The sequence below is a fragment of the Schistosoma haematobium genome, chromosome ZW (genome assembly GCF_000699445.3).
Source record: "Schistosoma haematobium chromosome ZW, whole genome shotgun sequence".
In the NCBI taxonomy this organism is placed as follows: Eukaryota; Metazoa; Platyhelminthes; class Trematoda; order Strigeidida; family Schistosomatidae; genus Schistosoma; species Schistosoma haematobium.
Genome location: NC_067195.1, coordinates 20,030,489 through 20,046,730, shown reverse-complemented (window position 1 = coordinate 20,046,730; position 16,242 = coordinate 20,030,489). Strand labels below are relative to the sequence as shown.

At 39.3% G+C, this 16,242-nt stretch overlaps 1 protein-coding gene across 2 annotated transcripts; it reads left to right on the top strand.

The window, feature by feature from the left end:
• Nucleotides 1-6,682: 6,682 nt before the first annotated feature.
• Nucleotides 6,683-12,865, top strand: MRPS31_1 (28S ribosomal protein S31, mitochondrial). Of its 2 annotated transcripts, XM_051210642.1 has the most exons (9): nucleotides 6,683-7,051; nucleotides 9,723-9,840; nucleotides 9,878-9,943; nucleotides 9,978-10,046; nucleotides 10,080-10,112; nucleotides 10,164-10,201; nucleotides 10,242-10,316; nucleotides 10,349-10,513; nucleotides 11,635-12,865. In XM_051210642.1, the coding sequence occupies exons 2-9, from the start codon at nucleotides 9,809-9,811 to the stop codon at nucleotides 11,907-11,909; spliced, it is 753 nt and encodes a 250-aa protein (XP_051070657.1). In that variant the 5' UTR covers nucleotides 6,683-7,051; nucleotides 9,723-9,808; the 3' UTR covers nucleotides 11,910-12,865. The 2 variants fall into 2 exon arrangements, with proteins under 2 accessions (XP_051070657.1, XP_051070658.1); XM_051210643.1 differs by having other exon boundaries at nucleotides 6,683-6,783; nucleotides 9,878-10,046; nucleotides 11,635-11,952.
• The last annotated feature ends 3,377 nt before the right edge of the window (nucleotides 12,866-16,242 follow it).

Here is a 16,242-nt window from a genome sequence, read left to right as displayed (position 1 = left end):
CTAGTGAACACCATGTTATATTTATACAAAATAATACAGAGTTCTTCATTATCATGGTTATGGACACACAAACAATGCACATGCACTACTAAGCGATAAACACCAAAGTATTTTCCAATATTCTCCACCACAATCCTCTTGGTTGGTCAAAGATCATATACACGATAATATGTAACTTTTGCGAACTCTTAACACCTCATATTCGAACGAAGAATCCTTCCTTTGAAAGCTTTGATAGTCTCATTCGTTACAGCACGTTCAACATTTCTATATTACAGTAAAAATATATCAACTCCCCTCCACAGTTCATCAAATGTTGAAGCAGAAATTGGATCAATGGCGGTTTTCAATGTGCCGATGAAACTTTCTGTCTGGCCATTAGAACAAGTGTGCTTGAAAGCAGTGAACAGATGTCTGCATCTTATACCATTCAATCAAGTAGTGACTGTGTCTGCAGCAAAATGGGAACCACTGTTAGTCACTTAGGCCATGAGAACCCATTCTAGACCAAAAACGTTCCTTAATGCTTGGATTGTGAAGTCAGAATTATGTGTAGTTGTGAAGAAAACTTCAAGCCACTTTGAAAAAGAATCAATGACTACACTTGCATAGCATTTGTCAAGAAATAGACCACGATAGTCTGCATGAATACTCTGCTAGGCCTTAGACGATACTGGCCATTGAGTTTACTCCGATGTTTGATTTTTTTTAACCTATGATATTTTCCACCATTGTTTGCTGTACGACACTTATTTTCATTCTCAAGATTTCTCAGCATGATAAGTAAACTTTAAAGTTTCATGATCTGTAACAATAGTGAATACTTTTTAAATAAATATTAATGAAGTTCTTTAACACCCCAAAGTACAGTTAATGCTTCTCACTGAGATTGTGAATAACCTACTTCAACAATAGTAAGTTTGAGCGAAACACAAATTACTGGTCTACTTTCCTGTCCGAAATGTACAACAATACCCACAGGTGATGCATCAGTAACAATTGCAGAATGTACACTACAGAAGTAAGTTCGAAGGACAGAATGACTCTTGTTAAAAAATTTGGTCACACGATAGCCTAACAAAAAATTAGATTATCAAAAGGCCCACCGGCATCACTGTTTTAAACAGTTCTTAAAAGTGATTGTAATAAATAACGTCCAACTAGCGATTGTTGACGACTTAGTACAGGAAGTGCTTCCGATCTCGGAGTTTACTTCGGAAAGTATTTTACTGGTGCCATATAATCCAATGAAGAGTGTATTCTAGATAAAAAGATGCACTGAATTATCGTTTCAGGCAAATGAAACAAACTGGACAAGATGAAGGACATCACGAAGGAAACTTAACAATCGATTACACCTGGCAAAGAGACGAGTGCAGTGTAAGATTAAGAGAGGATAGATCTTTCCAAACGAACTGTTGTGTTATATGTAGTCCGTCTAAAGGCGAACAACCAAAGTCACATATCAACAAGATATTAGCAATTGCAAAGGCTGTCCGAGAATATTGGGCGTCTGTGACAAGTTGGAATAGCTTTTTGATCCTAAAGGCTTAACCCGAATCAGTATAGTAAAGCTATTTAAAAGGAAGTAAGTCAATATGACAGCTATGAAATAATGAGTGTCAAGCAAACGAAGATCACTATCAATCAAGAAAATAACAAAAATGGAAATGAAGCAAACATACTTTCTGATAACAGTTAGCTCCAATCTGGTCTCGAATAAAATATGAAACATGACGTAAAAAGCAGATGAATGGGGAAACTATCCCAGAAGATTTAAAACGTCTATGACAAGTGATATGCACATAGAAGGGATTCATTTACTTTCATTCATACAAAAACATACGCATATACAAACTAGAGGGTTCTATACTCTCTCTTAACACTCCTAAATCTAAGTAGCTGCCAAAATAGTGGAAGCTAGTGATTCTCTCTCTGATCTTCAGACGGATGACAAAATCTATCTAAGCTGCCACAAATTTGTAGCACTACTACTAACACTAGAGCATGTCATCCAGATTGACTGACGACTAAATGAAACAGTCCACAAACGTCCATAAACTTTCTCATATGGCACAACACAGTTTCACGAAAGGCAAGTCGTAAACTACAGATTACTTATCGGCGTAGTTCAGCTGGATGTAGTGCTGAGATTAGAAAGTTTCTTCACGTGTACTATCTCTGAACTTTACCGGAACGTGAGATACTGGGCCATGCCGAGTTCTACCAGCTGAAATCCAGCAAGTATGATTTGCCGATCCTCTCTCTTCTTTGCCAAGCAACAATCCGCATAATAGAACGAAAGCAAAGTCAACACAGATACGTATTAGCAAGAATAAATCAAAGGAACAGAATGAGACCACTGTTTAACCGAATAGTCCGTGGCCTTTAATCAGTTAATACACAATGATTACCCTTGATCCTGAAGTGGATAGGAAGACCGTCTGACACTCAAAAACTAGCCTTGTTCATGATTTGGTTAGAGTTCAGTAATGTTGCTCTGGCCTCACGATATTGAACTGTGGAGAGCTTACTGATGTGAGGTTCGAGTCTCGACTGTGTGATAGGGGTATGCACTGCTTAAGATTCCCATATTAGGGTGAAACAGTTTTTCAGTGCTTCTAGATTTTCATTGATGGTCCAACATTGATCGTTTCATGATCTCAATAGAAATTCAACAATATCCACAACCTCGTACTGATAAATACTGATTTTATTAGATCATCTTCAACATCCTTTAGACCTTCACGAATATTCCCGGAAGTTAGTGTACGTTTCAGTATACTTATAAGCTACCAGTCATTGTGCGTGATGCTTTCTACAATGATAACTATTCAAATAATGAAAAAACATATTCTGTAATTTATGGTAGGCATCCTGTAAAATAATTTACCATATCTCGTTTCAAAAAACTGTATATTTAATACAAATCATGTTTTATTACTTTATATTTAATAACTTGTGCAATCTAAAAACTTCTTTATTTCACTCTTGCAATTTGTTACGTTACTATTTAGGTTATAAATTGTTACTATTTGTCCCAACATCATTGTTGTTTCACACTATTCTGGAGTTCTAAATTTAATGTGTTTTGATTTTTAGCAATGAATTTAATTGAGAAATTTTTATATATTTTTTTATTACAAATGAATTTATGAAAAACTTCACAAATTACGGAGCGTTATCTCAGTTTGCAATAAAGAACATTTTAATTTGATTTCAAGTTGTGAATAAATCATAGTAAATAAATTCATGAACTTCTTAATCTCCAAGTTTCCGAATGTGATAACAGGACGAGTAGTAGAACTCTGATTAAAAGAAAATTACAACACAAAAGATCTACCAGGTATTTACTTTTCCAACTTTTGTTGATAGTAGCACGTTTCTACCCATTTTTAAAATATAAGTGCACTTTATTATTTGGGTAGCATAAAAGCTATAAGTCACGAGAACTAATATTATAAATTCTTGATCTGAAGTAAAAGAAGCATTGGTTTTCCCATTTTGGGGATATTTGAAGTTTTTATGGAAGAATATTCAGACACAACAAATGATTAGATCCGAATGGCGAATGACAAACTTTGGTTACATACTTATTTATTTATGCCTGTGATCTCTCGTGGAGGAGCATGGGTCGCCCACCAGGATCCTTCATCGAACTCTGTCCTCTGCTCTCCTTTCCTGCTGTTTCTAGTTGCCATTCATTCCTTTGATGTTTTCTTCCAGTTCCCGACGAAATGTGTTCCTTGGTCTTCCTCTTTTCCGTTTCTATTCAGGACTCCAGCTTGGGGCTTGTCGCGTGATTCAGTCTGTTGACTTCTTCAATGCATGTCGCATCCACCTTCAGCGCCTTATCCTGATTTCTTCTCCAACTGGAAGCTGGTTTGTTCTCTCTCACAATAGGTTTTTGCTGATGATATCCGATCAACGGACATCGAGTATCTTGCGCAGACAATTGTTTAGAAACAGTTGTACTTTTTGACGATGGTTGTAGTAGTTCTCCAAGTTTCAGCTCCGTACAGCAGAACTGTCTTGACATTCGTATTCAAGATTCTGACTTTGGTGTTGGTTTACAGTTGTCTCGAGTCTTCCAAATTATTCAATTGAGGGAATGATGTACTTGCTTCGCCAATCTATACCTTTGCGTCTGCATCAGATCCTTATCGCTTGTCGATGATGTTGTCCAGATACGTAAAACTTTCCACCAGTTGCAGAACTTCCCCATCAAGTGTGATTGTGTTGGTGTTCTCCGCGTTGTATTTCAGGATCTTGCTTTTCTCATTGTGTATGTTGAGGCCTATTGCTGCAGAAGCTTCTGCTACACTGGTTGTCTTGGCCTGTATTTGTTCATATGTATGGGATAGATGAACCATGTCCAAATCTTCTAGTCTCATCCAAGCTGTCCCTTGTGTCATATGCTTCCCCTCAGATGAGGAGGTATTCATGATCCAGTCAACCACCAGAATAAAGTGTAAAAACGTTGGTGCTCCTGTTTGATCTCCACAGTTGCTAGTTCCAACTCATAGACATTGAACATCTCGATTCATCTGAAGTTTTTGTAATCCCATCAAACCGACCCTATGTATACCATTATCGACTTAACTACAGTTCTCAGATGCCAGTTCTATTTTCAAAAGCTGACACCCATGATACCATGAAAGGCCGTTATCATGTGTACATCCATCCATCTGGTGAGATGTCCGTTTGTAAATTGGCTGAGATCATGCCAAAATATATTTTTTCACAAGGAGATTGTGAATATTCCAATTTTTGGAACGACACATTTCTGGAATGGAGTCTCTGCTCTTGGCTCATACAATCTTCAATTATTAAAGAATTCAACGTATGATTCGAATTAGGGCTTTAAGAAAAGGAGGTTGAAATTTCCTGAACATGGAATGGTACCAGTTCTTACTTATAATCAAGTAAATAAATGGAGAAAATGAAAGTCAATACTATGAATGAGTGGATATTGGAGGTAGGCAAATGTATTAGACGATTAAGAGAATAAACGTGGAATGTGTGGATTATTATCATTGACTGCTGTCCTTCCCCAGCATGTTTATGTGAGGGTAAATAATTTTTACGCGATTCGTTTGAGAGAAGGGTCACGATGTTTTGCTACAAATGCACAAACCTTTTTTTGTGTAAATATAAGATGACAAGAAATATTACGCCCACACCACATAGGGTGGTAAATAAATACTTAAGCGATAATGCTTTAATCCCAATGGTAGATTCTCGGTCAAATTATCAGCAACTTATGCGGTTGTTTTTTAACAAATGATAACGGGTGGTTATTCTTGTTGTCGATCTTTTGGGTGATTTATAGGTTGTAGCTTCGTTTAATGACTCGAACTCCATAGGTTATGCTTACAGTGGGACTCTTTCTGTGTCGTATTTAAAGTTCCCCAGGCATCGTGCCCATCTATGAGGTTATACCGAGATCCTGCTGCTGACATCAACATCTGTATTATTTATTACGCATAAAGTTTGAACGGTTGAACTGATCCGCTGCAACCTCCCACCAGATCTTTTTGAAGCTGCAGCAGTTCAGTGGACTTTGTTTCTAGGTCCCGATTAAAGATTGTTCCTAGGGCTTGTTATTCACGAAGATATGGAAACGTACTGTTGATGGTATACCGTAGACTGTTGCCATTTCCATTTCGTACTAGCTCAACCACTTCAGAATTGTCCTTTATATCCCCACTTTTGGAATATTTATATAATTTACTTAACTCCTGGAGCTCTTCTAGGGCCACTGTCCGTCCGAAACTTGGGTAAATGAAGGAGGTTTGGCGTGAGGTCATTAACCACATATTAACACTAATTGCAACCGGAGTGTCAAAAACCTGAGCTGTCGTGACACGGGGTAAAAATAATGCAGGACTAGAGATAGTATCTTGAAGCATGCCACATTTACTGACTTCCATACAGAGAGTGTCCCATTTGCCCTCACTGTCTTCAACCACAGGAGGTTTTTTACTAAGTCTTGTATAGTGCCTGTTGTTTCAAAGTTGAAGAGCTTATTCATTAGCCCAAAGGAGACATCTTTTCAAATACTTTGACGAAATCTACGAATATCACGCCGGTTTACAAACTGCTATCCTAGGCCACTGTAAATTCTCCCTTGAAGTTAGTATGCCGACCAAGAACTCTGATTACAGAACCTGTGTTACTCCGAAGCGAACGGATTATAGGATTCTATACAGCTAAACAATGTAGCACGAATTGCTTTGTTAATACTTAAACTGCGATGCTAGTAAAACTGACAAGTGTGTGTTAAGATGTTTTATGTCTCTCTTCTCCTAAGGGCTAATCATCTGTGAGCCCATAACAAGATGATTTACAAGTTTACGTTCGGAAAATTCAGAGTGCCACTCTATCTTCCCCACAGAGTTTCCTTCGAACGAGTGATATCAACTCCACAGATGATCACGGAATCTTTCTCGACATTATGTCCCGAGCTACCAGTTTCGGAGAAGATTTAACCCATTTTGAGGGGGCCGCTATGGTAAACTTTGAGGAAATCTTTCAAAATTCTCCTTTAACTTTGTTGAAAGTCATTTGACTTTGGGGATTTCCCCAAACTTGGGAGATCGGGATCAGTTCATGATGAAATTCCGACTTATATATACTGATCCACATGAATCTGAGTTCGTCTTCTCTAATTTAAATGGTAGGGCAGCATGCTTCCTGTTAACTCAAATGACCAACTAACCCCATTACTGAGATTAAATATTGAAAATCTCTCGGGCGCGTAACTCGTTGGTCGTTACTTATGTATGTTGTTGTGGTTGGTCATGAAGTTTTCTACCCTCTTCCACACTGTATGTACTCATAAGCTATATCAAGAGATAAACATAACAATCTTTTATTTAGTGAACCGCCGTTATAAATATTTTTTGTGCATTTAGCCTTTAAAGACCATTTCAACAACAAATATTATTGGTGAATCGTTCAGGGTTGACAAATTCACCTTAGGCCCGTTTTTAGGAGTTTTTTCTGTCTCATGGAGGGAATCTTATTGGTACTCTTGATGGAATGAAAAGTAGTGGATACTTTTTGAATTTTACTCATATTTGAAAGCATATTCACATGTTTTTCTTCGTAGTCCAGGCCGCTGAACAGTCACTTAATAATGTTGCCTGTAATTTAAGAAAACGATATACACTCTGCCGTATCACGACGGCCTGATAACTTATTTTTGTGCACGCAACACAACATTGGTGTCACTCAGTTAGTCATCATTAACCTAGAACTCACCACTAAAAGTCCTGTCTGTAATCTTAAGTACGGGACCACATGGGAAAAAATCAGTCGGAAACAACTTTTAGAATAAAACAGTAGAAAACTTTCCCACATTGACGGGAATCTACGACATATACAAAAGAAATACAACATAACTAATATGGTTCAAGAGTTGACAATTATGAGTGTAGAAAATTTTGTTTCCGACGTCGCTTTTGGTGTCCGATCTGTATGGCCTTTGAGATCTACCATCACGTAGATTCATCCTGGTAGGGTATTTCAGCACACTGTCAACAGTCATTCAATCAATGTAATGTATACCCAAGTTTGTTTAATATTAAATTATCACCGTATCCTCGCAATTTTTATGTTGCCAAGTCTTTAGTCAGTCTGTACAGGTGAACTGGTGTTAAATCATTCTACTCCGACTATTAGATTTTGGAATGAGAGACAAAATTGTGATTATTTCGCTTTTTGAACAGTTCACTAGGGAAATTTCGATCCGTTTATGTAAAAATATTCACATTTCCAGTATATGCCCCATTCCTTCGTGAATCTGGTTACCAGCAGTAGAGTTTCGCAAGGAGTAGGTATATGCTTTCAAGTCCTAATGCTAGTTCTTCTCCATGATAATTAAGACCAAGGTCTTGTCCACTGGCAGATAGTTTTCACTATTTACATCTAAATATACTCTGAACAGCGATTTCATTAGAAGCATTGCATGCCATTTATTTATTTGAACACATATATATTGGTACAGGATTGCGCCAAATATATGTGCGCCACACAAAAAAAATGAGAATTTAAGAAAAAGAAAAAAGTGGGGAACGTAAAAAAAAGTATTAAAAAAAACAATAACGAAGAGATTGGTGTAAAGTAGTGTAATAATAATCTTAGTAGTAGGGGAACAGAAGGGTACAATCAGAAGAAATCTTTCAGTTAAGGAAGATACAACCACTTATTATGAAGAAAGTAAAAGAAGGTTACAGCAGGATCGCCACTGGCTTCTATTCTGAGCCATATATGATAGCGTCTCTAGCCACTGTGTAGCACCATCTCTCGGACCTCAACCAGGGAGTCGTGAAGGACCGACAGAAGCCAGTCCTTTGCAGCTTTCTTTCGTACCACGACACCATGTCATGCACTGACCACCTCTCCGCTTCTTCCAACCAGTCCCAGAGTCGGCAAATAATGCACGACGTGGAATTCTCTGGGACGACATTCGTAGAACATGTCCAAGCTACCGAAGTCGGTGTTTCAAGATGGTGACATCGATTGGACTATCGTCTCTGTGCCCGAACACACGATGCCGAACCTCTGCATTACTAACATGGTGTTGCCACTGGATGTCAGCAATCCTTCGGAGACAATGATGATCGGACACAGAGAGTCGTCTAACGTCCTCAACTCGGAGAGGCCAGGTTTCACAAGCATAGAGCAAAACTGCTCTCACCGACGCGTTGTAAATCCGACCTTTTACGACCAGACTAACATCACGAAGGCGCCAAAGGTGGCCCGGATTGGCATAAGCCTCTCTAGCTTTCACTATACGTGCATTGATCTCATCACTCACACCCCCACCAGCACTTATACAGATACACAAACTTCTCGACTACTTCTATCTGCTCACCATCTAGGGTGAGTACAGGATTAGGATCCTGCCAGTCTTGTAGAAGTACTTTGCACTTCGAAGGTGCAAAGCACATACCATACCTACGGACACTGATTGCCAACTGATTAAGTGCGGATTGCATGCCTTGGGCATTATCGCACAGTAAGACAATATCGTCCGCATACTCAAGGTCGAGAAGTCTTTCTCCAGGCAACAGATCCACACCACCATTACTTACATCCATCAGAGCTGTTTCCAGAATGTCATCGATGGCAAAATTGGAGAGGAATGGTGAGATTGGGCAACCCTGCCTAACCCCACTGCTCGAATAGAACAATGGAGAAAGGTGGTTGAATGCCCTCACTCTGCCTGAGGTGTTTGTATATAGGGCTTTTAGGATGTTAATAAACTTCTCATGCACACCCTTCTTCAATAGACAATCCCATTGATTTCAAGACTTTACTTAGAGACGTCAATCGGTTGTTGTAACGCATGATATTTGCTGGATTGTGATTAAATATATTTCAATCTGTTACTGGCCCTGCCATTTTATCTAACAAGGGTTTTGGTGGTAACAATAGTTTCTGAAATAAGAAAACAATCCCCTCCGGCTGTCTATTTAATTGTTCCTTAGCTTGAAGGCTGGCGAGCGGCCTATGCTCCTTCACGAGGAGTAATAGGCGTAAGTAAGTTGAAGGTTTCTGATTTTGTGGTTATATTCATATATTTCGTATGGTTCATAAGCCCGTTTCCAAGTCACTGCAAAATTTTTAAGATTATTCCATGTGGAAATTTCGGGATCTGTATGACTAATCTGCTTGTGGAAAACGTTCATACGTACGTTGTTCTCTTCATGTAGGTCAAACACTGATTGAAGGACTATTCTGAGAACTTCCGAGTAACCAGTCCTTAAGTCGGTTCTCTACCAAACTTTGTATTTTATTCATGACTGCCCTTTATTGGAGTATATTTTCAAGGTTGGTTCACTGATGTTTGTCGCTTAGTAAATATTAGGTTTCGTGTTAATTTTAATCATTTCAAATGCTTGACTGCAACACCGTCCAGATCAGCGAATACAAAGTTAGCCGTTTACCTTAAAGTTTTGTATTTTAAGACAATTAAAACACCCCAAAAGGAAGGGCGATAATCTGGAACCTGTTGCTACATCGGGTGGTATGTCTGAGTAAGTTGCTTTTTTTAATGATTTACTCTATAGCTATGCAAAATCTGCAAACATCGTAAAGTCAAAGTATGTTAGAGCTGTTTTGTTATATCAGTAACTTTTGACGGACAATTTTAGGGATCTGCTTGGTGATTTTATTAAAGAATATCGTTTTGGTAAGCTTGTTTTCTATTTTTAATTGCGACTTCATGCAAGGTAATGACGCACCATCAACAGCATTTGTTGATCTTCCTTCACCGGCTAATGTAAATATTTTCACTCATCAAGATGGTAGGTGATCTTCAGATCTAGTTAATGTTTAGTCCTACCTGCTGATTCTTGTAACTCATTAAACCCCATTTTTGATGCCGTTGAGAATTTGGAAGCCTCAATTTTCAGTTGTGGTCTTCCAAACAACCAGTTCGAAGAATGGTTAAAGTGGACTGTCGAAAAGAAAATGTGGAGTTTTCCGATTAATAATGAACAAGGTATATGCATTTGTTTCGTGTGAATTAAAATAACCGTTTATGATGAGTCCATTCCTTTAAGATATCCTAACTTCTTGGCATGTGGTATGGTTACGGTCAAGAAATATTGACCATGTGACACATAAATCCTAATTCACTTCTCGACTCTAGTAACCTGTGTGCGAATGCCGAGCGTTTTTCATTAATGTCGCTTAGCATCCTGTAAATAAGGTCGTGTAAAAAAATAGATCATAGAGTGATGACTGCATATATATAACTTTAACTTGAGTAGTATTGTACTAGTTTCGCATACTTAATTTGTCTTTAATGAAAGTTTCCAGAGTTCAAGCCTGCAGAGTAAAGCTCTAGAAACTTCTATTGAAAACATATTATGCTTGTGAACTTGAACTGATATACGTACATACGAAATTCCACGTTGTTACTGACTGACTGAAGCCTGCAAAATCTGGATGTTTTCAATGAACTCAAAATCTGTTTTGGAGAACTGTTTCTTCAGTTAGAAGTCAGTAAGTGGAAGTTTCCATGAATCATCTGATTTAATGCTGTTTCATACCTTTTTACTGTACTGTTCTTCAGTAAATTATTTAAGCTGTTGTTTGACAACACCCTAAGAACCAGTATCTCTAAGCTAGGCATTTAATATTCTAGAAAATCAACACTGGCTAGCTCTCCATAAGGATAGTTCGTTCTGGAAAAACAAGCTTGTTATTAAAATGGCCGTCGTAAATATATATAAGAGCAGTGGAATAACTTATTACGAACTAAGCATTGTCGAATATTTCCTAGAATCACATTTTCCTTGTAAGGTTCAAAATATTCACGTGAGTTGTCCATCAGGGTTGATGTGAAACTTTTAATCAAAATTAATGGGATTCTGCCGACTACCAACCCTAGTTATATTTTTTAACTTTAGGACGCTATTCAACTCCCTAAATGCACAGGTTTTATAGCACTTTGTAGTTGAAAATGATACCAGAGAAGTTCATAGACCCTGTCCAGGCTTCGTCTTCAAACAGTAGTGATCAGATCAGAGTTTATTGTGGGTTGTCATCAAAATTGAAAACACCAACATCAACAACTCAATCTACTAAAAATCCTTGCCTTGTTTGTATACTTTACAGATTGGGATTCCGAGTTAGATGTACCCTTTTATGAACATGTATTTCTGGAGAATCATCTAAACAAGGAACATCTCAAGTGTAAACCATTGGCATCGTTCTTGGAACTTGTCTGCACTGGTCTTTCGAAAAACCCATATTTTAGTGTTGACGATAAAAAGCAACATCTTGAGTGGTTCACACAGTTCTTTGACGATAAGATAACGCGAATAAACGCTTCCATAAAAGAAGAACATATGGCTAATTTAGAGGAAATTTCTAGAGGAACTTCGACATAATCTAATAATTTTTACTTTTCAAATAAACCATTCCCTAGGAAAATTCTTAGAATTTTTTATGTTTTACAATAATGATTTGCTCATTACTTTATAAGTACTATAAACGTCAGTGTACATATTCAGACTTTTAATTGGTAGAATATATGTGTCGTAGTCGTTATTAAACATGAATATTCCCAGTTTTATTGTCGAAATACTAGTTAAGGACTTCTTTCCTAAAGTGACGGTCCAAAATCAAACTCTCGTTTAGGTGTATCAAATGAAGCTATATTTATTCTAAACTAACCTGTTACCATGACTTTACATTAATGTGTCCATTTCCTACTGGGTAGCTAGTATAGTAATATGTTATTGAATAGAACTGATTAATTTGTAATTAATTGCACTGGCTGAGAAATCAGTTTTTGAATTAAAAGAAAAAACGATCATCATACAAAGCTTGGAGATTTTAGATGACACACGAAAATCGGGTGCGATTTATTATTTATTTGAACACATAAATATTGGTACATGAGAGCGCCAAATATATATGCGCCACACAGAACAATGAGAATTTGAAGAGAAAGAAAAAAAGATAAGGAGCGTGAAAAAAGGCACAATAACGAAGAGGTTGGTGTAAGGTAGTGTAGTAATAATCATAATAATAATGAGGGAACGAAAACGTACAATCAGAAGAAATCTTTCAGTTAAGGGAGACAACCAATTATTATGAAGAAAGTAAAAGAAGGTTACAGCAGGATCGCCACTGGCTTCTATTCTGAGCCATATATGATAACGTCTCTAGCCACTGTGTAGCACCATCTCTCGGACCTCAACCAGGGAGTCGTGAAGGACCGACAGAAGCCAGTCCTTTGCAGCTTTCTTTCGTACCACGACACCATGTCATGCACTGACCACCTCTCCGCTTCTTCCAACCAGTCCCAGAGTCGGCAAATAATGCACGACGTGGAATTCTCTGGGACGACATTCGTAGAACATGTCCAGTCAGTCAGCTACAACGTAGGACCAGGCACATATGTGCATCGGTCCAAGTTGCCATACCGCATCAGCACAACAAGATGAACACCGGATTGATAGCAGTGGTTAGGTCAAAGGTGGTAATATATAAGAGGAAGATTGCATATAGAGATATAGTACAAGAAGAAAAAATTGGTTCGTAGAAAGAAAGATATGAAGCGATTTTAATCTCTTAGTTTAAGGGAAGACAGAGAGTGTATACACCGACGCCATTGTGATCGATTCTGAGCCATGTCACCAAGAGTCTCCAACCATCGGTTACGATAGTCACGCGGACCCCAACCAAGTAGTCTGCATCTACCAACATGGCTCAGACTAGAAGTTAGTGACTTCAAGCACTGATGCCACGTTTTGGTTTGGCCGCCCCTAACTTTCTTCCAACCATCTCGAATACCGGATAGCATTGCACGTCGTGGTAATCGGTATTCAGGCATACGTAACACGTGGCCCAACCATCTCAGTCAATGAAGATTCATAACCTCATCAACTGATTTACCATCATTCCCTAATACCCTGCGTCTAACCTCACTATTACTTACCCGGTGATCCCAGCAGACGCCAGCAATATTTCTGAGGCATCTGTGGTGAAATACTAATAGCTTACGAGTGTCTTCTACTCTTAATGGCCATGTCTCGCTGCCGTAAAGTAAAACAGAATGGACTGCCGCGCAGTATACTCGTCCTTTTATTGATAGATGGATATCTCGCCTTCGCCAAAGGTGACGCAAGTTGGCAAAAGCCAAGCGAGCTTTTCGAATCCGTGCTGAGATTTCGTCAGACACCAACCCATTAGGGCTGATCAGACTTCCAAGATAAGTGAAGTTGTCAACGCGTTCAACTACTTCACTCCCTATCCTTAGTTCAGGTGTTAACGCAGACCAGTCCTGAAGCAACAACTTGCATTTAGAGGAAAAGAAGCGCATTCCAAACATTCTGGCATTGTTGCTCAGTGCTACCAGGAGACTTTGCATTTTGTCAGCGTCTTCACCAAACAGGACTATGTCATCTGCGTATTCTAAGTCGATAAGTGGACCTCCTGGTAGGAGATCAATACCCGAGAATTCAGTTGACGAGAATGTTATTTCCATCAGTAGATCTATGATTAAGTTAAACAAAAATGGAGAAAGTGGACAGCCTTGACGGACACCACTTGAGGTTGCAAAAGTAGATGACAGTTCGCCATAAGCTCTCACTCGACTAGTAGTGTTCGAGTAAAGAGCCTTTACAAGGTTTATGTACTTCTGAGGTACGCCTTTCAATGACAGACACTGCCACAGAATCTCGCGGTCTACAGAGTCAAATGCTGCTTTTAAGTCGAGAAAAACCACCATTGTCGGACGCCGATAAGTATGCCTGTGTTCTAGAATCTGACGAATGGTGAATATGTGGTCGATGCAGCCACGATCAGGTCTGAAGCCAGCTTGAGTCTCTCGTGTTTGCAGTTCACGAGTCTTAGTTAGGCGTCTGATAATTATCGAGGCTAGTATTTTAGATATTATATTAGTTAAACTAATCCCTCTGTGGTTGTCACAGGATGATTTTGACCCTTTCTTATATATTGGGACGATAAGTGATTGTGACCAGTTAGATGGGATAACGTCTAACTCCCAGATCTTAGCTAAAATATTAGTCAACCTAATCGCTAAAATTGGACCACCATCCTTAAAGACCTCTGAAGCCAGTCTATCTGGACCAGCTGCCCTTCCTCGTTTCAGACTAACTATAGCCTTTTGAACTTCAGCAAGATTTGGGGGACCTACTTCAATGTTCCATTCACGCTGTCTGCGAATGGAGGGTAGTTGTAGAGTAGCTGAAGGCCAGTTGAACTGTTCTCTGAAATGTTCCGCCCATCGTTCTAAACGTCTGGACTGGGAGCAGATGAGAGTGTCGTCTTTTTCCGATATAATCTCACTTACACTTGACTTATTAATTCCAGTTTCTTTTATTAGTCTGTAAAGCTGTCTTGTATTCCCTATAGTTGCCGCCTTTTCCATCTCTTTTGCTTTCGTTGCCCACCACTGCTCACGGTCGTTTCTTAGACTTTTTCTTAACCTAGATCTGATTTGTTGTCGCTCTTCATCATGTTCGGAACCTGATGGGACGAGTTTACGAGAATCCATCAGTGTGATAGACTTTGAAGAAATCCACTGGTCCTTTGTAACTCTGTGGTTTAAGTCGCTAATAGATGTCACTGCTGTTTCCACAGCTGCTTGTATGTCTTTCCAAGCAACATCTGGGTCAGCCTAGTCTTCAGAACTACCTAATTGTGAACTCAGTTGTTCTTGGAACCTATTTATGGTTTTCTCGTTACTCAACTCAGTTCTAATGGGTCTTTTAATGTGGCTTTTTGCGTCCAGTGAGGCGCAAGCAGATGCGTGCCCGTATTAGGGCGTGGTCGGAGTCCAAGCAGGTACTCCAGAATGAGCGACAATCTTCTACCGACCCTCTCCAACGATGTCTATTCGAGTCCATCGTTGGTTTGGTGTAGGGGATCGCCATGTTAGACGATATCTCTCCTTATGCTTAAAATTTGTGTTTGCTAAAAATAAACGATTGTCTGAGAACAGTTGCAGCAGACGATCACCATTATCTGTTCGCTGTGCCGGAATGCTAAAATATCCACCTAAATGCCTTTCTGTTTGGTTTAAGCTATCTATCTGAGCATTAAAGTCACCCCCTACGAGTACTATGTCTGAGCGTTTAGCTTTCTGAAGAAGTTCAGAAAGCTTTCTGTAAAATTCATCTTTCACATCATCTGAGCTGCAGTCAGTGGGAGCGTAGGCAAGAACGACGAAAAGGCAACGACGTGTGTCCCTATCCTTCCGAGTTCTTACGGAGCCGTTTAGCCGAATAACACATAGACGACTGTTGACCGGGATCCACTCTAGCAGTGCTTGTTCCGCCCTCATGCTTAGTGCTATGCCTACACCTGCCAGTCCACGAGAACTGGCCATCGGGTCACCAGATACACATAGGGTGTATCTCGTTGGCTCTCCGTTTTGCCGAGGTGAGGTCAAGTGAATGACCACACTGGAATCCTGTATGCGTGTTTCGGAGACAAAGCATACATCAATGGAAAGAGACTCTAGGGTTTTAGCCAAGGAAGCCTGCTGACCGATTTGACATAGGGTGCGTACGTTGAAGGCTCCAATGTGTAGTTTGGAGCGAGGTTTCAGTAGACCTGGGACAGAGTTTTGAGCACTAGAATCGTTGGCTATGGTGACACTTGAGGAGGAAGCCGAAAGAGGACATTTAGAGTTGAAAGTCGATGTAGGAGGAATAATAGGAATTGAAGAGGAAGGTTGATTATGAATAC

What these genes read in the sequence shown, in the direction of transcription:
- MRPS31_1 (XM_051210642.1), top strand. Translation starts at nt 9,809, where the DNA reads ATGACTGCCCTTTATTGGAGTATATTTTCAAG. An exon ending in TATTGGAGTATATTTTCAAG is followed by an intron (nt 9,841 to 9,877) that starts GTTGGTTCACTG and finishes AGTAAATATTAG; the next exon opens with GTTTCGTGTTAATTTTAATC. An exon ending in ACATCGGGTGGTATGTCTGA is followed by an intron (nt 10,047 to 10,079) that starts GTAAGTTGCTTT and finishes TTTACTCTATAG; the next exon opens with CTATGCAAAATCTGCAAACA.